This window comes from Medicago truncatula, chromosome 5 (genome assembly GCF_003473485.1).
Source record: "Medicago truncatula cultivar Jemalong A17 chromosome 5, MtrunA17r5.0-ANR, whole genome shotgun sequence".
NCBI classification, from domain to species: Eukaryota; Viridiplantae; Streptophyta; class Magnoliopsida; order Fabales; family Fabaceae; genus Medicago; species Medicago truncatula.
In genome coordinates, this window is record NC_053046.1 from 41,731,283 (window position 1) to 41,752,652 (window position 21,370).

General features: G+C 32.5%; 3 protein-coding genes and 1 non-coding gene across 4 annotated transcripts; 2 read left to right on the forward strand and 2 right to left on the reverse strand.

Moving 5' to 3' along the window:
* The first annotated feature begins 1,411 nt into the window (after nucleotides 1-1,411).
* LOC11432490 (F-box protein At2g40925) lies at nucleotides 1,412-2,635 on the forward strand. The gene has a single exon (XM_003617502.1). It carries the CDS (start codon nucleotides 1,412-1,414, stop codon nucleotides 2,633-2,635), a length of 1,224 nt encoding a protein of 407 aa, XP_003617550.1.
* A 2,774-nt stretch (nucleotides 2,636-5,409) lies between these two features.
* LOC11433535 (uncharacterized) lies at nucleotides 5,410-6,703 on the forward strand. The gene is made up of 2 exons (XR_005646379.1): nucleotides 5,410-5,587; nucleotides 6,098-6,703. It is a non-coding gene; the product is annotated as an uncharacterized protein (transcript).
* A 487-nt stretch (nucleotides 6,704-7,190) lies between these two features.
* On the reverse strand, nucleotides 7,191-12,057 carry LOC11429985 (syntaxin-61). Its single transcript, XM_024785237.2, has 7 exons — nucleotides 11,865-12,057; nucleotides 11,336-11,446; nucleotides 10,472-10,585; nucleotides 10,081-10,277; nucleotides 7,983-8,073; nucleotides 7,733-7,798; nucleotides 7,191-7,621 (listed from the first exon to the last, which is right to left on the reverse strand). The coding sequence occupies exons 1-7, from the start codon at nucleotides 11,916-11,918 to the stop codon at nucleotides 7,511-7,513; spliced, it is 744 nt and encodes a 247-aa protein (XP_024641005.1). The 5' UTR covers nucleotides 11,919-12,057; the 3' UTR covers nucleotides 7,191-7,510.
* Nucleotides 12,058-18,689: 6,632 nt separating this feature from the next.
* On the reverse strand, nucleotides 18,690-19,971 carry LOC11423374 (heterodimeric geranylgeranyl pyrophosphate synthase small subunit, chloroplastic). Its single transcript, XM_003617508.4, has one exon. The coding sequence runs from the start codon at nucleotides 19,848-19,850 to the stop codon at nucleotides 18,957-18,959; it is 894 nt and encodes a 297-aa protein (XP_003617556.1). The 5' UTR covers nucleotides 19,851-19,971; the 3' UTR covers nucleotides 18,690-18,956.
* Nucleotides 19,972-21,370: the final 1,399 nt, after the last annotated feature.

Consider the following 21,370-nt stretch of genomic DNA (forward strand, 5'->3'; position numbering starts at 1 on the left):
AACGGCCTCGTGACTCGCCATTTGTTGTGTGAGCTGCTCTTGAGTCAATCTTTGAATAAGGTCACACATTTCAGAGGTCAGTGCAGGCTGTTGGAAGGATCCTTCACCATGATTAAGGGTAAGTCTGAGAGTTGCTGCAACACCCTTCCGGCAGTTAGCAACCAAGTTACCGGCACCATATAGATTTCCTTTGGTTTTATCGCCAACAACTTTGGTCCAAGTTTAGAGGGCCAAACTATGATCAATAGATAACCCTTGAGAAAGAGCCTCAACAAACTATCAATCATACTCCTCCTATTCAAATGATAACAAAATAGTTAATGACAAATAACAATCACTTTTTAAAATGTGTAGTGACAAATACTTCTCCTAAATTTAGAATGAAAAACATTCACATCATATAATTATAGAAAAATATACATATTATTTAATTATGATTTTTCTTCTTCTTTGTGTATGTGATAAAAAAATGTGTTTTAGAATTTGTCTAAATATACATAATTCTCTTTTTTATAGTTTGAATCTAATCTTAGTTGATATATATAATTTCTATCTACCAAAAACATATCCTCTAAAAAAAATTTGCGAAATATATCTATACTATATATAAAGAAAATAGGCTTAAAATACATGAGTTTGTGTTGATTTTTTCATTACCTATTTTACCTTTTATTTACTATTTTTTCATTAAATAATATTATTTTAAATTTTAATTCAAAAATTAAATCCCATTAAAATAGAAAATATCCTAAGATAAGAATTTATATCATATTTTAAGCTGTGGAAGATATCCCCTTCATATAAATCCAAAGATAAAAAATTAAAATTATAAATTATCCTAAAAAGAAATATTAAAATTATAAGTACTAGTGAAAAGATTGGTCCGCTTCCGTTCTTTTTACTGCGTTAAAATTTGAATATTATGAACTATGTTTTTTTATAAAATTTTGATTTTGATTAAAACTAAAAATATAAATGTTTGTTGTTTTCTAGTTACAGCAAATCAAATTAAACATGATTAATCTATTTCAATAACACTAACAACAATCATTATACAAAAAGTTGTTTAAAGGTATAACTGGGATAATAAAAAAGTAACAATAAATATACTCATTTAGTATGTTACGCTTTTTAAAATGATAAAGAAAAAAAAATCATACTTATATATATTCATATCGTGTTTGTTATATTTTAATATTTAAATTTATTCTTATATATTTGTTACATATGTTATTTATATTAAAATGTTTATATAAAATATTGTTTTTAATTTACACTCAAAATTTCTATAAAATTCTTAACCACAGAGTGTATATAATAGTTTCTCTCGCTCTCCCCAACCCTATACAAAACAATATCGCGGTTCTTCAACAAACTTTGGTAATCTAATCTGAGCTCCTGTATTCATTCGATGACTTCCAATTCCTGTAGCAGTGACATTGTAAGTGGATGTTATATTCACGATGATGTTGCCTTCTCTATTCTATCAAAACTCCCTATTAAATCTTTGAAACGATTTGAATGCGTAAGAAAATCATGGTCTCGCCTTACTGAAGACTCTAGTTTCATGACTATGTATAGCAAAAATCTTATTATATCTCAACCTTATGAGGGTGGTACAGCTTTACTCATATATATTAACTCTGAACCTGAAAGGTTCCATTTTCTATCAGGTGAAAGGTTTGAGAATAGCGTCAGTTTCATTTCTCCAGTTAATTCTGCAGTTGAAATCAATGGCTTTGCGAGTGTTAATGGTATACTTTGTTTCCATTACGGTCTTTTTGAAAAAAGTATCTCACTGTGGAATCCAATTACCGAAGAATCTAAGCTTATTCCTTCTTCTAGGACACTTCTTCCACCTATTGTTCATAAATTTAAGGCGGCGGATAGCTTTCTCCATCACACTATGATTCATGGATTTGGTTATGACTCTATTGCTGATGACTATAAGGTGATTTGTCTTGAAACATTTGAACCACTCTTTCGTAATGATGAGCTAAGCAAGAAACATTCATTCTTGTTGCAACATAAATCCCTGCAACCCTTTTGGCAGATTTATAGCCTAACAAGTAACTCGTGGAAGAAACTCCATGTCAATATGCCTCGTGCTTCAATTTCGGATGGAAATTTTCAAGTGTATATGGATGGAGTTTGTCATTGGTTGTCTATGCCTCATTGGTTTTGTTATCCTCTTAAACTTTATGTAGGAACATGTATGGTATCATTTGACTTGAACAATGAGACATTCTTAGTCACACCCGTACCCTCATACGTTATATTGACGCGGACACAATTGTTGGTGTTGAATGACTCCATTGCCTTGATCTCCTTCCCTGACCACACACAAACTTTTCACATATCAATTTTGGGTGAAGTTGGTGTGAAGGAATCATGGATCAAACTTTTTACGGTTAAGAAACCTTGCGCTTGTGTTGGGATTCCTATGGGAGTCGGTATGAATGGTGAAATAGTCTTTGCAAATAAAGACAACGAACTACTTTTGTTTGATTTAAATACCAAGAAGATCGTCGAGCTTGGTATTAAAAGAAGAGGTGAATGGTGTCTTGATCAGATTAAAGTTTACAAGAAAAGCCTTATTCCAATCAAAAGAAATTTATTATTCTCCTATAGATAGTTTTACTCATGATTGTGGTTATTGACATTTTACCTTTTATAGAAAGTGGTGATCAATTGCTAATATCAAAACTATTATCAAGTATTTGAAAGACACTTTCTAGTTGACTAGGCCATTTGCTTTCCTTTCCTTTTTTTATGCATGCATATTCTTCATTGTAGTTTCAGAATCCTGATATGTTATCATTTGGATGGATAAGTGTCAGAAGTTCAATATTAATACAAAGTTCTTTCTTTTACGTCTTTATATATTGATTGTGCCTATTAAATTCTTTAAACTCGTGACCTTGATCCATGTAGTTTGGTCAAATGAGTCGCACTTATGTGATTTGGTTTCAGTACCTTGCTCTTGATTAGAACCTGTGACCAGATTGAAAATTTTGTTGCTATTAGATTTCTGTTTAGTTCTCTTCACTCATAGCTCTGATTGCACCATAATTTTGTTGCTTTTGCATTTGGATTGAACCTTCATGTTTCCTTGTCTGAGCTGTAGTAATTTATTTTCAGAATTTATGATTTGATAAAATTTATACGTTTGATTCAAAGAGAAATTATTTATACGGATTAATTTTAGTAATCGTGAAAGAAAGTAATGCATCTGATTGAAACACTTGTTTGAAATGACTGCAGTTTACATTTATTATGACGCCACTTTACATCTATGCTGAATTGCCTATATTTCCAAATATTGAGATGATAGAGATATTTGAAGTTTTATCATTTTTACTTTGTAAAACTCTCATTTACCAGGTTCAAATTTTCCTTACAAAACAGTGTGGTCTCCTTGATTTTCAAACAGAAACACAGTAATATTTGGCTGACTTATTTGAATGATATAGTTCTCAAATTTTCCATGATATATATATAGATTCATATACTAATCTGTCTTGGTAGGTTGAAGATGGTTTTTATGCAACCTTTTTTGCACCGGCTCAAACTGTTATTCTGCACAATAACTTGGTTGGCAGTAACTTATATTTGTCTTAAAAGCAATTTTTGTGACTTTGTTGGTTGTAACTTATCTGCTTCCTTACTAGCAGATGCATATTCTTATCCAACCCTATTCAAGCCTATTTTAACCCGTTGTCGCTATTTTATCTCCCTTTAGTATTTTCACTCAAGTTTTTTCTTCCCTGCATCTCTACTTTGCTTCCGCCACAAGGTAATTATTTCTGCAGAGATAATATGGTAATCAACAAATGCAAATTGAAGATATATATGAAGTATTAAATAAAAATTTTGAGCCTATTGGTGTTGCTGTTATATTGATGTGCTTAATTGAGCAATACTAAAATCTAGTATGTAGTGAAAATTTCTATTTGGGTGTGGGTGCAGACATATTCACACCAAATCTACTATTCAGGCTTTCAAATTTCTACTAGTATTTGTGATCTTATGTTGCAGGCTGATAATATATTTCTTTATCCTTGATAGAGGTTTTGTTGGATTAGGGATAGATGATCACCAATAGTGTAAGATTAGGGACTTGAGTATGCCTAGTATTTAAATTTTCTTCATATGCTCCATTTCAAATGACATATATGATGCTGCAGTAGGCTTCTATGCAAAAGTAATACCATCTTTATCTGCTGCCATTTCAATTGAAAATAAATCTTTTGACATGTACAAATGTTTGTGTTTGTGTATATTCATTTTCATACATTTTCACACGTTGACTATGCACTAGCTGATCGATTTCAAACTATCGAAGACATGAAGAAACTCAAATACACAACTTGAGTGATGACAATGTATAAAGATGACAACTCCAGTCATGTTTGAATTCATTATTTTATGAAGCTATATATGCTGTTTCCTTTTATATATGTCTATATATTCTTGTGCCTATTAGAATCTTTAGAGCTCACAAGGTTTTTCCTTTTTACTAGAGTCTAAATTTTATGAACAGAGACAGGTTCAATTGTTTTCCATATGTGATAATGTTTTTGTTAACCATGTTATGGATGTATGATAGTCAGATCATGAATGTGAATATGGCTTATGATATAAGAGGGTTGGTATAACATTGTAATTGTATGAAAAGAAATTTAGTTAAACTAAACGATTACTGTTTGTATTTTCATTTGGTTTAAATTTTGTATGCTGTGAAGGAAATTCATTTGTCCATATAACAATGTTAATGCTACTTCTCTCAATACCTTTTTTGTTTAGTTCCTCATTAAAGGATTTTAGTCCAATAAAGAAAAATAAACAATTAATGGAGAATATCAATAAACATCAATAGAGGTCATATTTGATGGTGTTAAATGACTCAATTGCCTTGATCTCCTTACCTCAACAAACACAATTTTTTTCATATATCAATCAATTTTGGGCGGCGAAAGAATCATGGATCAAACTCTTTGTTGTTTAGTGGTCTTTCGTTGGACCTCAAATCGGAATAGGTATGAAGGGTGAAATATTCTTTAAAAAAATGGCAAAGACTGGTTTAGTTTGATTAAAAAAAATTATGTTGGTTGACCTAAAATGAAGATTTTATTAGCCTTACTCTTAAATTGGCCCGCAAAATTCTCTATTTCTCCACATTTAACATGTGAAATTCTCGCCTCTAAACTATTAGACCAAAGAAAAATATGAACTTATCATATAAGTTTAGTAAAAAAATGAATATACAAGCTAATTTCTCCTCTAAAAACAAAAGTTAACTTTTTTTAAGGAGAATATATAAGTTAATATCAACGCAAAGATGAGTAAAAAGTTCTCCCTCAAAAATGAGTAAAAAGTTCTATAAAAAAATTAAGTTGGAAAAAATAAATAAAGTTATACATCGCCTTTTGTCAAAAGAAAAAAAAAAAACTAATCATTGCCGCAACGCAACAGAGCCTTCTCCTTGTTCCTTCCAAGTATTGCTGCTTCTGGAATCTCTTCTTCAATGGCTTCCAATACTGCTTCCCCTTGCACCGACAAATCTGTGGCTGCCACAAATAAAAAGGTAACCACGATGATATTGCCTTTTCCATTCTATAAAAACTTCCTGTTAAATCTTTGAAGCGATTTGAATGCATAAGTAAATCATGGTCTCACCTATCTGAAGACTCTCAGTTCATGACCATGTATGGCAACAATTTCTTGTCCAACACTCCTTCTTACGACGGTGATACATATCTCCTCGTAGATCTACATCAAGGAGAGTTGTTTTCTCTATATGGTGATAGGTTTGAAAACAAAGTCAAAATCAATTGGCCAAATCAATTTTCAGATGAAAACACGGATTTTGATATTTGTGTTCTTGGTGGCAGTGCTAATGGTATACTTTGTCTGAGTCTCTTTGACTTACATGTTCAAACAATCATTTTGTAGAATCCAACTACCGAGAAATTTAAGGCCATTCCTACGACCACCATTGAGTCGTTTCTCCCGCCTATTGCAAATAGTTTTGAGACTAAGGTTGATTTTCTTCCTTGTTTTAATCTTAATGAATTTGGTTATGACCATATAGCAGATGACTATAAGGTGATTTGCCATGCAACATTTCGCATAGACTACTTTGATCCCCACAACGATGAGCTATCTGATCAAGATTCGTTGTTGCTGCGAGATAAATCTTTTTGCCCCATTTGGGAGATTTATAGCCTAAGAAGTAACTCGTGGAGGAAACTTGATGTCAATATATCTGATGCTGAATTGGCGACTTCTCATCATAGCATTCTTCGAGTGTATATGGATGGAGTGTGTCATTGGGTTTGTGGATATTGTGAAGGAGAAAAATCTATAAGTAGTTTGGTATCATTTGATTTAAACAATGAGATGTTCTTTATCACACCCTTACCTTCAGACCATAAATTGCACTCAACACAATCAATGGTGTTAAATGGCTTCGTTGCTTTGATCTCTTTACATGAAAAGACGAAAACTATTCACATATCAATTTTGGGTGAAGTCGGTGTGAAGGAATCATGGATCAAACTCTTTGTTGTTGAACAACCATATGTTGGATTTCCTACCGGAGTGGGTATGAAGGGGGAAATATTCTTTGAGAAAGAAGATAATGAAATAGTTTGGTTTGATTTAACTACAAACATGATTAAGGAGCTTGGTCTTAATGAAATAGTCAGAACCAGAATTACCAAGAATTTGAAAGGCACTTTCTAATTGCTTAGGCCATTCGGTTTCCTTTTTATTTTCCAGCATTTTCTTCATTGTAGTTTCAGAACCAGAATATGTTATCATCTTGATACATGTTTTGAAGTTCAAAATATTAATACGAAGATCTTTCGTTTTATGTCTTTATATATTCCTGTACCTATTAATTTCTCTACTGCTCACAAGTTTTCTTGTTCAAATAGTCGAGTGGCGGAAATACTAATAAGTGCAGAGAAGTAGAGAATTGCAGGTTCGAACTTGCATCCCAACACATCAAACGTCTCTACAACAATCAACCGAATTGTACTTGTGTAACTTTTTTCTTTCTTTCTTTTAACTAGAGTCCGAAAGCTTTTTCTATTTTATTTATAAAGCCATATCCAACTCTTTCAACAGTTGCGATTATAATCATGTAAACTATAAAGGCAAAGTAGCAGGATCATAAATGTGAATATCATCAAGAGTGAGAAGATGAATAGCATGATAAAAGATTATTATGGTATAGTCATCAAGCATTACAGTACATTACAGTAACATGCAGAAGAAAATCATTATATATTCGAATACTGGTACTAATTCAAATCATATTTGTGATCAAAACTTAATCTTTTGATACTTTTAAGCTCATTGCTACCCTTTTCATCACATTCAAAATTTCCTACTGCCTTCAAAGAGCCTTCCATTTGACCAAGACATAGGATGTCCCATTAATCTTTTGTCTTCTCAAACTTGGATCCCTTTTTGCATTTACAACCAATGCATTCAGAAATGACTAAGTGAAGAATACCAAGATAAAAAGGAAAATGAACAGGGCCAGCAAACCACATATCATCATCATCTGCCCCTTTGCACTGGCCTTCTTCATCACCATTGCCACTCTTTTCTGAAATCATAAACAAAGAGACGCACATCAACTAACACACATCAACATTCAAATCATTTCCATTCATATCTTTATTACCAGCAATATTAAAATCAGATAGCGGAAACTCACTTGGACAAAATCTAAACGATTGGATGTACTGTCCATCTCATTTCCCAGTTCATCTAGAATCTTTTCCTGAAGCATCAAGATTTTGACAATTTAGAAAGAGAAAAAAATCTCTCAGCAATAAAATCAGGCATGAGAACCCGTCTTCTGTTGAAAACACTTAAAGGAAACATATTACATTAATGTTGCCTAGTTTACTACTTTTCAAAGCAATAAAGAAAGAAATCATAAAACATAAATATATCAAATCTACCTGCCCAAGGAGCTCTTCATGTATTGTAAGTCCAACACCTCCGATTCTCTGTACACTTAAACTAAGCTCGTCTAACTCCTCGTCCTGCTGCCTATCAATACCAGTAAATATCACATTATAAAAATGACAACTTGTGGGTTCTAGAAAGAATATCCATCCCTAGAAGGTTCCCTAAGGCCTCGTTCGGGTGGTTTTCTGTTTTATGTTTTGAAATTTTCAAAATAAAAAACTAGTTTCAGTTTTGAATTTCAATTTTGAGGAATTTCGGTTTTTATTTTTGAATTAAGCCACTCTATTTACTTCACTTCACTATGAATTAACCCAATATAAAAATAAAAAAAATGACAAAAACTTGACACAAAATATTGACAACAACGATGTATATTAAAAAACTAAAAAAATCGGAATCAAACAAAGTAAAAAGAATATAGAACAAAGGATATATACAAAGGATGCATAATCTTCCAAAACAAACCCAACCCCACAAACAAGGTAAAACCATTAAGCCCAATTTTCTATCATTAATCAAAAAACAACTTACGAAAGTTCATCTTGTATATAATCAAAAAGCAACTAGGATCATACTGTTGAAAATCAACTGGCAGGTGATCACTATGACAATATCCATTCAACAGTGTAGTATAAAGAGCTAAACTCAAATTCAATCATCAGATAACTAAATCATGCAGAGATAATTGGAAAAGTTTGAAAGAAAGAGGAACGTAATAGTTCACACTTTAATATTATAATTTTATTATGTTACTAAATTCTGTAACCAGTCACACTGTTGAGCAAAATTTCAAAAGATTTAGAAGTTTGAAGCATGAGTCATGTTTTAGAATTTCAAAAGTTTGAGGTGCACTGGACAGACACTAATACTGAGAAACTACCCTCCCTACTGCCAACTCAGAAGTTAGTACCATAATGTAATAACCCTCCTGGCTTAAACACGGGATGCAGCCCCCAACCCAGCAGCACCTGATTCACATTACAACAAGGTCCCACACACAACAAAAATATGCAAAAGGCATAAAAGACAAGCCACCCCCAAAAGCTGTATCTCGACAAAAGAAGCCACGGGATAACAATGCCAAGTAAGAAAAAATCAACGCAAACAGGGTAACATAGAGCGCAGGAAGGAAATGGTGCGGCAGACTGAGAAACTGTATCGAAAGGACTTAAAGTGTCGCACACAGGGAAGGCTACAGGGTTGATACAGTGAAGATTGCGGTGTCGCGAGCAGGGAAGGCTGTGCCCACAGGAACATTGCTCACAGGAATGGCATTACCGACAGGAACGATGTTGCGCATGAACAATGTCGCACAGGAACAATGGTGGAGGAACCAAAATTGGGGGGGGGGGGGGGGGGGGAGGGATGCATTCAAGAGAGAAGACGCACGAAGCGTCAAAAGAGAATACGCACAATGGATATAAAGAGAACGTTTTTGGTGTTAAAATAAAAACAACAATCAGAAAACGCATTTATGTGGTTTATGGTTTCCCTTAAAACTTTTTCAAAATTGGGTACAAAATCATTTCAACCGTATTTTACCCAAACATATTTTGTTTCCAAATTTAACTTTTAAAACCAAAAACCACCTAAATACTTAAACATTATATTTTGTGCCTATATTTATGTTAAAGTTACTTGCCACAGTTTATACTATTCTTCCCTGATTTTCTTTATCTTCTATAGGAATGAAGAACTGAATCCACTATTTCAGTTATATTGTTTATCTAACAGTAACAGTAGATTCAAACAACAATAAAAACAATTAGCAAGGATGACAAGGAACAACAAAATTAATTAACAGAATTAACTGGGGAGTAGCACAAAAAACATATTCACATATTTTCACAATTTATTGCAAGTACAAAGGATCTTACATCTGGTCAGAAAGCAAAATATAAAGCACTCAGCTTAGGAGGACAAACTAATAATAACCATGAGAATATTTTCCATCTCATACAAAAAAGTGTCCATAATTGGAGTTTGATATCATGAACATGTACACAATTTCAATTTAAGGTGGGAAAAAGACAAATACTTAATTCAAAGACACATGCAAGAGAGATGAAGAAAGGGAAGAAAACGCACTTTATAAGAAGCATTTGCCTATCTGATTCTGATTCTATGAAATCATCATTATCCCCAGAGGCATATTGGTTAGACTTAGACGTACTTTGATGAGAATCTGGAAGCCTCATTAATTCCCTGTGCATCCCACTTATACTAGCATGAGTTGTTGGATTTGATCCCTTTCCAGCTTCCACTGTTCTCTTAATTGTGCGCACCTATTAATGAAGAACATTCGTTCATGTGCATCATGCAGCAGATAAATAAAAGGAAAGGAAATCTTTATTTTTTGGTTATGAAAGGAAAGGAAATCTAATATCTGTGGTTTATATAATAAATGAACAGCTGTAGGTTTAGAAAATTTTGACATGTATTCCTCAGCCTTGTTAAAGTTTGACATAGGTTATTTTACCTGGGTGCGAGCATTGCTGGTCCACCTCCTCCGGTTTTCAATCTCCACTTCATCAATGCCATACCAAGAAGGATCTCTAGATGCTACAGAAATTGCTTTGTCCAATTCATCCACCTTTCTATCAAAAAAATTAACACATTTCAGCAGTTTGAACAGGTTATATTGCGGCAGAAAAGGATCCACCTCAAATATTAGCAATGCTTAACATGTGTGATAAAAAGAGGCTACATATTCTCAGTAGACTAAGTGTGTGGTTGTGGAGTTGGAAGATACTTTCTATCTTCCAACATTTTCACCAGACTCCATTTTTACCACCCTTCTTATTTTGAATAAACCATCAATCAGAAACCATTAATTCAGTCCCTGATATTAAGATGTTAGGGACTAAACTGACGAAGTTTCAAATACTAAAGGGACTAAATTGATAGATTATTCCCTTATTTTTCACCTTTCCTACCACAGGGAAGGGATACAGTCAAAGAAAAACAAGGCTGGGGAGGCGGGGAAAGGAAATAAATGAGTTTAATAAAGTTAGAATCCAATAATGATATTTACAAATTTTTTGCATCCAATGTTAATAAAGTAAACTATTCTTTTGCTTTAAAATTTCTTACTAAAGAATATCATCTACTCAGCAAAATAACTTCTGAACATAGGAAGATCACTTCCTCCGGCTGATCTAGATTAAACTCCAAACCCAGACATACCTTAAGTGCATGTCTAATAACTAACAAATCCCAGTTCATGCAAATGATGATAATTAATTTATATACCAATGTTGAAGGAATATCTAAAATTCATTTAAAACAAAAACACATTGGCCAAACTGTGGAAGGCTTCACTACAAGTGCAACAGAAACAAACCTGCCACTCAATACTTCCACAAGCAGCAAGAACTTCCTTTGAAAGGTTCAAATGCTCACCAGTATCAGAAGTGTTCTCCCATTGGTGAAAATTAGATTGCAACCTATCAATCTGGTCACATGAAAAAACAATAAAATAAAATTGATAAAATAAATGTTCATAGTTACAGATCAGAACAGGGTTTTCTTCAAAAATCAAATCTTTACATTGCATCAACAAAAATGGGAACTGGTTTTCTTCAAATTCAAAACTTTGCATTGCATCAACAAAAATGGGAACTGGGTTTTCTTCAAAATCAAATCTTTACATTGCATCAATAAAAATAGGAATTGGGTTTTCTTCAAAATAAAAAATTTGCATAAAAAACAACACAATTAGATCAATTATCAAATAAATTATTTCAATTACTGAAATTCAATGCACAATCAGATTGGATCAAGTAATAAAGTCACGGATCAACATAATCTATGAAAAAAATTGCAAATTTGATTCTAACAATTGCGAAATGAAGGTGAAAAGAAGAACTTACAGAATCTTGAATATCTTCTTTGACAACGTAAAATGGATCTTGAGCTGAGGGCATTTTTTTCCTCAGAATCTGGAATTGGGATTTGAATGGTAAAGACACGAAATTGATGAAGAAATGGAGGAAGGAACGAACACTAAGCTTTGTTTGGTTGAGAAGAAAGTTAGCAAGCAAGTGAAAAGAAAAGAAAGTATGGGAGTTTTTTGGTGTTTGGCAAGAGAAAGTTATATTTTTATAAAAAAAATAAAATAAAAGACATTAAAAAACTTCTTAAAAGTGTATAAATTAATTATTGGATTTTGGAAAGAAAAAAAAAAGATTTCAGATTTTTCTAGAGATTTTAAAGCAAAATCTGAAAATATTTATCTTTGAAAAAAAATTATTTTTAAATTGTTAATTTGTTTTTACCTTGTTTATGAAAAAAAAATAACACCTAATACTCCCTCCATCCCAAATTGTATGTCGTTTTTGGAAAAAAATTTGTCCCAAATTATATGTCGCTTTACAATACCAATGAAATATTAATGTTATTTTTTCTATTATATCCTTAACTATTAATTACTCTCTCTTTTTTCAATTATTTCATTTATCTTTTCCATACCATTTATTAAGGATAATTTTGTAAAACAACTCATAATTTCTCTTCCTCACACAATATTAATTACATTTCTTAATACGTGTGAAATGGCCAAAACGTCATACAATTTGGGACGGAGGAAGTAGCATTTTATTTTAGAGTCAATATGATTTTTTTAAAATTCTAAACAAATACTTAAAAACAAGAAAAGTGTTTATTTTTATCATTAAAAAAAATTAATAAGAAAAACATTTTTTTCTAGAAATATCAAAAACAAACGCCTCCTTAATAAAAAATAATGGGTCATTTTGTCAAAAAATAATAATAATGGGTCATATTAACTAGTGCCCCGGGCCACTAGTTAAGAAAGTAAAAAATAGAAACTTCTACTTGAAAATAACAAATTTTTGACTTTTAAAAAGTTGAACATACAATTTTTTAACAATTCTCAATGCAAAATTTCTAAATTAGTCTACTTATCTAGTGCCCGGGACACTAGTTAACATTACCCAAAAATAATAAGAATCTATTTTTGTTTTTTTATGTAATTAAAATAATTTTCATTTTTACTTTTAAGGATTAAAAAAAACTTTATAATTTTTTTGGTACAATAGGAGAAAAGAAACGAAAAAAGGAGAACAGATGTGATACTCTTAGAAGTTTATATAATTTATTTATTTATTTATTTTTAGATTCTGATTTTTTTTAAGAAAAAATAAAATCAACTGATGTGATACTCTTAGAAGTGGTATTTTTTTTTAAGTGATTTTTTCTCAAAAAAAATATAGCAAATAACCTCATAAACTATTATGTCAAATGTCCAAACAAGCGCTGTATTATGTATATAGATTGAGAAAAACAAATTAAATAACATTTTTTATTAAATCAAATTTGTTACCAAAAAGAAGAGATTTCAAATCAAATTTGTTACCAAAAAGAAAGGATTTCAAATCAAATTTGTTATCAAAAGTAAAAGATTTGAAATCAATTGCAAAACCCTACCTTACTTAGCAAGGCACAGAAGCTTCTGCAAAACAAAACCCTACCTCAACTCAAGGGGCAATAGTATCAGTTTATCACCACAAACAAAATACAAAACTGATCGAGGAGAATAAGGAAGAAAAGTCACTGGAGCTTCAACATCGAAAATGGAGGAAAGTGTTTTTGTTTCTAGAATATTGAATGAATATGGTGGTGATGATTATCGGATGATGGAAAATTTACTAAGTTTGCGATCTAAGTTCTTAGCTAATCAATTCAAAAATGATGTTTCTTATATTCTTCGGTCAAATAACCGGGAGTACTATGCTGCTGATTCGGAATGCAACGATGATTTTAAGAAAGTTACAGTGAAGGAAAAAAGAAGTAACCGATCAAAGAAGAATCATGAGGATGTTGTTTGTGGATGCAATGAAGGTTTTGACAAAATAATAACCAAGAAAAAAAGAAGGAACCAATCAGCGACAAGAGATTTTAGCATTCTTAAATATGGTATGCTTGAATCAAAGAATCGCGGGGTTACTGATTGTAGACGCGATGAGGGTGTTGGGAAAAAACTTATCAAGACAAGAAGAAGTGATGGACCACGGGTGAGAATTGCTTTTGGCAATCCTGATACAAAGAATAATGAGGGAGCTCATGAGGGATCTTCATCCAATGAAGGTTCCAAAAAGGAGATCAAGAAAAGAAAAGACAAGAATGAACGATCAAGCAAACCGTCAAAGAAACGCAAGAACCAGGTGCAAGAAGAGAAACCGGAGCTTCCATTGGCGTTTAAAGAAAAGATTGAACAAATGGAAGGTTGTGAGGTGAAGTTGGTGATCCAGAAGGAACTGACAATGAGTGACGTGGACAAAGATCAAAGCCGCTTGTCCATTCCAATAGGTAAGATTGAAGAGAACTTTCTGACACCAACAGAGGAATTGTCTTTGGATTATGTGCCTCAAAATAAAAAAGGGAGGAAGAAGATTGTTGGTATGCCCGTGTTCGTGTTGGATCCCAATCTTATACTCTACAAAGACATGTGCTTCAAGAAGTGGAAAATGGTGACTGGAGAGGTCTACATTATCACAAACAAATGGAACGAACTTGTAGCAGAAAACCGTTTCAAAGCCAAGAAAAAGGTGCAACTTTGGTCTTTTAGATGCCGTGGTGAACTCTACTTCGCACTCGTCAAGCTCTAGCCAAGTTCTATCAGTCAATGATGCACATACTTTCATATAAAATCTTTAATTTTAAGTATTTAGACTTTTGACTTCGTTTGCTTCATTGATCTGCATTTCAACTTCAGTTATATATATATAATTCAGTTATTTCAAATAGTAGAAGATTTTATGGACTAGATCTTAGTTGTTATCCCATTCAATTATTGAATGGAGTTTTAATTACTGTGTCCTTATTTAATTAATGTTTTCCTAGTAAACTAAGGTATCATGGATATTTCAATCAATTAGGAGTAGCATTACAAGAATCGTAGATCAGAACAAAGTTCAATCTGCATTAAATTTTCACTGAATTGATTTTCCAGATCTATTGTACTAATTACATTATCTGGTAGTATGTTAGTGGGTGCATCAGTATCACTGATCATACATAGATAATACTATTGTCTTTTTTTAATGTGTTCATTAATGTTGAACTATTCCATGTGAGATAACATATTTGGTTATGTCACAATGTTTCACTGAAAACTTACTGCAGAATATTGAAAATTTCTGTCAAAAACAATCTCCAATTTATTTCAAAGCATTAGAAAATAACTGACAGTGTTTTGTGATGAGTTGAAGGCTATAAATCTAAATGTTAGAAAGTATATGTGTAGTTCATGTGTTGAAATGTAGATCATTAGGTTCTAAACATGCTTGAGGCAAAAACAAACAGGGCAATGTAACTTGCAGCTCAAGCAATTGCAAACTTAGTGATTTTTTTCGCAAAATCGGAGAGAAATTAAGCAGGCCATTGTTTGTCCCATAATAATTAACCTACCATAAAATTCAATGAACTTGCTAATAACCCTATGATTCCGCAACATTTGGGTCAGAGTTAAAACCGAGTCGGTAAATTTCCCAAACAACTTGTTTCCAACACCACCAGTACCAGTACCAGGCAATATCATACTCATAAGCTGTAATTCAACAAGTAAAGAATGTCAACGCCTTATGATGATCACCAAAACTAGAATAGGAAGGAAATTGCAACCATGGAGTAATTTGAAAAATCTTGGTAGATGGAAAATGTGTTCTTATCTTTTAGATCTCTATAAAACACTGACCATGTTACTGCCCTCGTTGCTTCATATAGATGATACAAATAAAAGCAAGACATGGTAATAAGAATTGGTTAACATATAAGTGTAAATATGATCTCCATTCTCGTCAATGTCGTGTTAAATGCCCGTATTAGTGAATTATAGTTCAATAGAGTGTTAGAGTTCTTATTCTTACCAATTCTAGGATCAAGTATATTGAGTAGTGGGTTTGTATACATAATGCTATAGTTTAATTGGTCAAGTCTATTGATGCACACAGGTGACATATGTCTCGCCCCATTGACAATATTGTTTCCCATTTTTAAATTAAATGAAATATGATGTGATCTAATGATCCAATGGTGAAAAATAAGAGATTATATAAAGGTTTGTTGTTCCATCCATCCATGTTTCATTCTCAATGGAGTTGCAATCTAGAGGTAAAGAGATGGACTTTGGATCATGAGATTCGAAGTTTGAGTCTCTGTTGGTAACCTTGGAGAAAGATTAACGTAAATTCTCTTGTTATTGTTTTTTGAACTCTAAAGTTTTCATTGCTTTAGACCGAGGTATCATCCCCTCACCTTAAATTTTTTACATAAAAAAAAGTAATTAATCACAGTTCCTTCATATATAACTCTAATGATATGTATATTATATGAATACATGTCTTTCATTGATTAGTTTGATCATAATATGTGTCTTTTATTAGTTAGTTTGATATGAAAATTCTCAAAGATATTTTTGTAATTTTAGAATATTTTAGAACTATAATAATCTCATCTCATGTCCTACATTTAAAGATGATTGATTCACCTTTTGATAAAGTAAAAATAAAGTTTGAGAGTTACGCCACAATATTTCATGATTTCATCTCCCCCCCTATAAATGCTTTTCCGAGTCACCTTTTATTGATTCATGATCACACTCGTTTTTGGCCATATCTAATATTTCAAACAAAAACCCAAAATAGGAGTTGTTCAACACTTTGGTGACTGAACCTACAGATAAAGATTAAGTAGGAAAACAACAAAGGACTACGTCAAGTAGAGTAGAGTACTGATGGGAACCAAGGATGTGTTGCAGTGAAATAACTAAGAAAGTATATATATAGTACATATCACTAAGAAAGTAAAAGCAAAATATCATTGCTTAACAAAGTGAAGCTAATGTATTATGTATACATTAATCTCATATATCTTCTTGTTCTGCAACACAACATAGCAATACAAAGGAACTATTTGCGCTCCTTCATATTGTCCATTTAAAAGCAAAGCACATAGCTTTAGACAAACCCCTTGATGGTCCACTTCTTCAAGAATCTGCAGTTGGTGCATTGGGGAATCTAGTTGGGTCGATTTCTGCGGAAACTTTGGTTTAATTTCTCTTGAATTTGCTTTATAGTTTAGTTCATGTGTTGAAGTGTAGATCATTAGATGCTCAACAAGCCGCCGCGTATTTTGTTGCATCCCTCTACTTATCAACATGCTTGAGTCTAAAGCAAACGGTGAAAGAAAACTTGCAGCTCAAGCAATCGCAAGCTTAATGATTTTGTCGCAGAATCGGAGAGAAATTAAGAAGGATAGTGTTCCAAATTCAGTAGAGTAGTTTGATCCAAGTCAGTTTCTTGCTTTGGATCACTTTCTTTATGAAGAAGACCATTGTTGTCTCGTATTATCAACACATGTTTGCAATCCTATCCCTGTCAGGTAACAACAGTTCATCAACGCCTTCAACTTAAGGCATATATTTAAATAGACTCACTCAAAGGTGTTATAATTGTAAATTTTGTCTAGGTTGGGTAATTTGGTCTCAAAATAATATCCGAAATTGCAAATCCTCATCATATTAGTTATTTTGAGCGGTCAATTGAGTCTCTAAAATTGTCCTAGAGGACTAATGTTATTGAAAATTTTCAGTTCAAAAGATCGATTTTTGAAATTTCATTGATTTGATTTAATGGATTTAATGGATTAAAAGGATTTTTGGAACTAAATCGATAAATAACCCAAAAATTGTAAATGCATTTATCGTAATAACATGAAGATAGAATAGAAAGAAGAAGAAAAAAAACAATATACAGCAACAAACCAAAAGGCCAATGTTTTAATGATCACCACCTAGTGGGGTGTGCAAGTCCATTAACCAAACTGAACCAAACCAGATTTTATGGTTCGGTTTGGTTCAGAGAACTACTTTTACAAAAAAAAAACCGTTTTTATCCATTAAACAGGTACGGTCCGGTTCAAAACCGGTTCATTCGGTCTGAACCGGAAGATGACGATGATGAGCAGTTCAGATGATTAGTAGGAGTGCACGGTGAAGGGAATTGAGAAGGGTAATGGGTAATGGATAATAATCGGTTAACATAAAATGGTAACCAACTCGTTTTTAATTTGTTTTAAAATTGACTGGATCAGGTTAAATGAAAGTGGTTTGAGTTTTTCTAGTTTCGTTCACCAGATTTACAGTTTTGGATCAATTGAACCAGTTTTTATACACACCCCTACCACAAAGAATCTTCGTGGAATCCCTCATAGAAGTTACATCAACAAGAACAGAAAATGCAGTAGCATCCTTGTCAGCACTACCAAATCCACTTCATCCCCCACACATACATATTTTTCTTCCATCAACGATAGATAATGTTGAAAACATAAACTAATATTCTTCTTAAAAGATTGAGACATTGACTGCCACATAAAAAAATCTGGTCAATCTAATTTTCTTTGGAAAGGAAAAAATATTTATTCAACCTTACTGTTAAAGGTAGATTGGCGGCTGGTCAAGACAAACTTTGATTTAATTTCTTTTTTGACGAATTTGCATATATCTCTTTAATTTTTAGTTATCGCATTTTGTGGAATTTGAGTTAAAAAAGCACATATGTCTATTTTGTTTCCTACATGACTTAAAATAGGTGAGACATTTTCCAGTTCATCCCTGTCTTTGGCCCCTATATTTCTCCCCTTTGGATCCCAAATCGATTCAAGAAAATTAAAAATTTCCTTGTAAAGCAATTTTTTATGCATGTGTTATCTGACAACGTTTTCACAGTACATTTATATATATATGGTTCCACCACAAACAATGTGTTATCTTCTTACTACACTTATACCACACCTACATTTTCTTGGGCACATGCAATGCAATGAATATATGGCCCAGCACAATAATGTTAAGCCACACTTTATCTATATGCTATAGTATAGAGATATATATATTAATCCACATCCTAACATGAATAATACTCCATATATAATCAAGAGATTTAAATATTCAAGAAAGTTTTAATTGCATCAACCTCTTTATCCTTAAAAAACTTTAGTTCCTGGATTGCCAAATTTCTTGCTTCAACAACTTCTTTATGATCTTCCTTGAATCCCCATTTTATCATTCCTTGAATGATTCCAACATAGTACCCAAATTTCCTCAATCTCTCAATTTCCTCTTCACACCCCCCACCCAGAACACCACCACATACAGCCCCACACGAATGCAACCTACCTTCATATTTCTCCACCACATGCCTGATTTCTTCCACGTGGCACTTCTCCTCACCGTCGGATCCACTATACAAAATCTTCCCGTACTGCGCATCTATCACTCCTCCTCCTGAACCCACAGCACGTGAAATCTCAACCATCACCTTTAAGATCCTCTCCGAATTTTCTCCACCGTCCGATCTAGCTAACAATTCAAATCCAAACGGGACAATTCCATCACCAGTTAAAAGCTCCATGTTAGGCCCATAAACATGATTGATCATAGGCCTGGGCCTGTCTGTGAGTGGAAGATGCTCGTGGGTGTAAGTGGCTGCTTCCATTAGTAACAAAGCTGAAGCAGCGGATATGGCTTGGTGGCGTTGACCTCCGACGAGCTCACATGTGGCGAGGCATAACGCCGGCACGGTTGTTTTTGGAGCTGTGAAAATGAGGTGGTGCATGGGCTCAAAAACCACGAGGGGTTCTTTGATAGTAATGGTTTGTTTGAGATGAGCTTCTATGTCAGCATGCAAGGAAGCCCAATACGGAGTTTGAGTCATACTCATTCTAAGGGTGGTGGACTTGAGCTTGGTGTTTAAGTGGGAACGGTGTTGATTTGATATGCATGAGAAATGAACGGTGGATTTAACATTTGTGACGTATGAAGTTGTAGTAACCATATTGGAAAAAAAATGAGGTGAAGGTTGAAGAAGAGAAAGGAGGGAGAAGAATGAAATAAGTCTCAAGTTGAGTTATTTTGATATTGATGGGATCCTTGATTATTATTATATCTATGGTGTTGATATTCAACTAATAGAAATTTGTCTGTTTTGCTTGACATTTTTTAATGTGTTTATTTAGATATTTTCTTATAAAGGAAATCAAATAAAAATTAGACTAAATTATAGATGAGAGAGAACGGGAAAGCGATTGGTGGACATGTCTATAATAATAGAGTGCTGTATGAAATAAATTACAAGTGGTGCAATTGATGATATTGATAGATCCTTAATTACAATTTTTATGGTTGTGTTCATTCTTCCGTCAAAATGTTCGTTCCATGATGTTGATGTTCAACTAAGGGAAATTTGGCTGCTTTGCATGGTCATCTTTTTCAATGTCTCCCTTACGTTAGGTAAGGTGAGAAACTCGTGTCAAATGTCAAAATAAAAAAAGGAACTTCTACGGTACACTCATAAAATGAGGTGTACCGATACTCTTGCTTCATAATTTTATAAATTAACGATCATTTTGTGTGAAATAAATAATTATTTGTCAACATTTATATTTTATAGAACATCATTTCATAAGAAAAAACATCATTTCATTGTTTATAAGAATTGTAGTAACTTTTTTACATATTATCGTAAAAAAATAATATCAAAGTTCTCAATTATGGATGATAAAAATTCAAAAAATTAATAATTTTATTTCGTTGATGCTTTTAATGAATAAGATTTAGTTATTATAATTATAAATTATAAATAATAAAAAAAAATTATCAAAAAAATAACTCATTTAACTATTATTCTAAAGAGTGAGTGTACCAGTGCACTCAAATATATTGAGTGTACCATAAAATTTGCCAATAAAAAATACAATGAATTATAGATGAGACAGAAAAGGAAAAGCAAGTGGAGGAGAGAGTTGATTTATTTTAGAGGAAACTTATACCAATAAGTAATTGATAATTGATAAATTAATGGATTGAATCAATGGTGTGTTTGATGTGCTACAAAATAAAGTATGGGATGAGACAATTTTAGTTTTGCGGTGTTTGATTTGTAAAATTGTTTTAATTTTAGTTTTATCTCTCATTAAACCACATCACAACTTTTTATACCACGCATAAGTTGTCTGAAATAAGAAAATCATTTTTTGTTCATTGAAAATCGTATAAGATCAAAAATTATTCAATATCATAAAAATTTGTCTTGTGTTAGTTGTTTTGCGTTATATTGTATTGTTATGTTTTGTGTTGTTATGTCATATACATATTGTTTAGCATATCAAGCACACTAATATTATTTGATAAAGAGTAACTGAAGGTTAATAAACTAGTAGATAGTGGAGCACATAATAGATAAATTCGTTTATAGTTAATAATTAATAGGTCGTGCATAGAAAAAGTAATTTAAATCAGTGTACTAGATGTCAGAGCTGAATTGTTGTTATAGTGTGTTAAACATGTATAGTTACC

Coding starts and splice junctions, on each gene's coding strand:
- LOC11423374 (XM_003617508.4), bottom strand. CDS start 19,850: ATGGTTACTACAACTTCATACGTCACAAATGTTAAATCCACCGTTCAT.
- LOC11432490 (XM_003617502.1), top strand. CDS start 1,412: ATGACTTCCAATTCCTGTAGCAGTGACATTGTAAGTGGATGTTATATT.
- LOC11429985 (XM_024785237.2), bottom strand. CDS start 11,918: ATGCCCTCAGCTCAAGATCCATTTTACGTTGTCAAAGAAGATATTCAA. Junction 10,586..11,335: donor GTGGAAGTATTGAGTGGCAG/GTTTGTTTCTGT, acceptor TTTGATAGAAAG/GTGGATGAATTGGACAAAGC. Junction 10,278..10,471: donor CCAGCAATGCTCGCACCCAG/GTAAAATAACCT, acceptor CTTCATTAATAG/GTGCGCACAATTAAGAGAAC.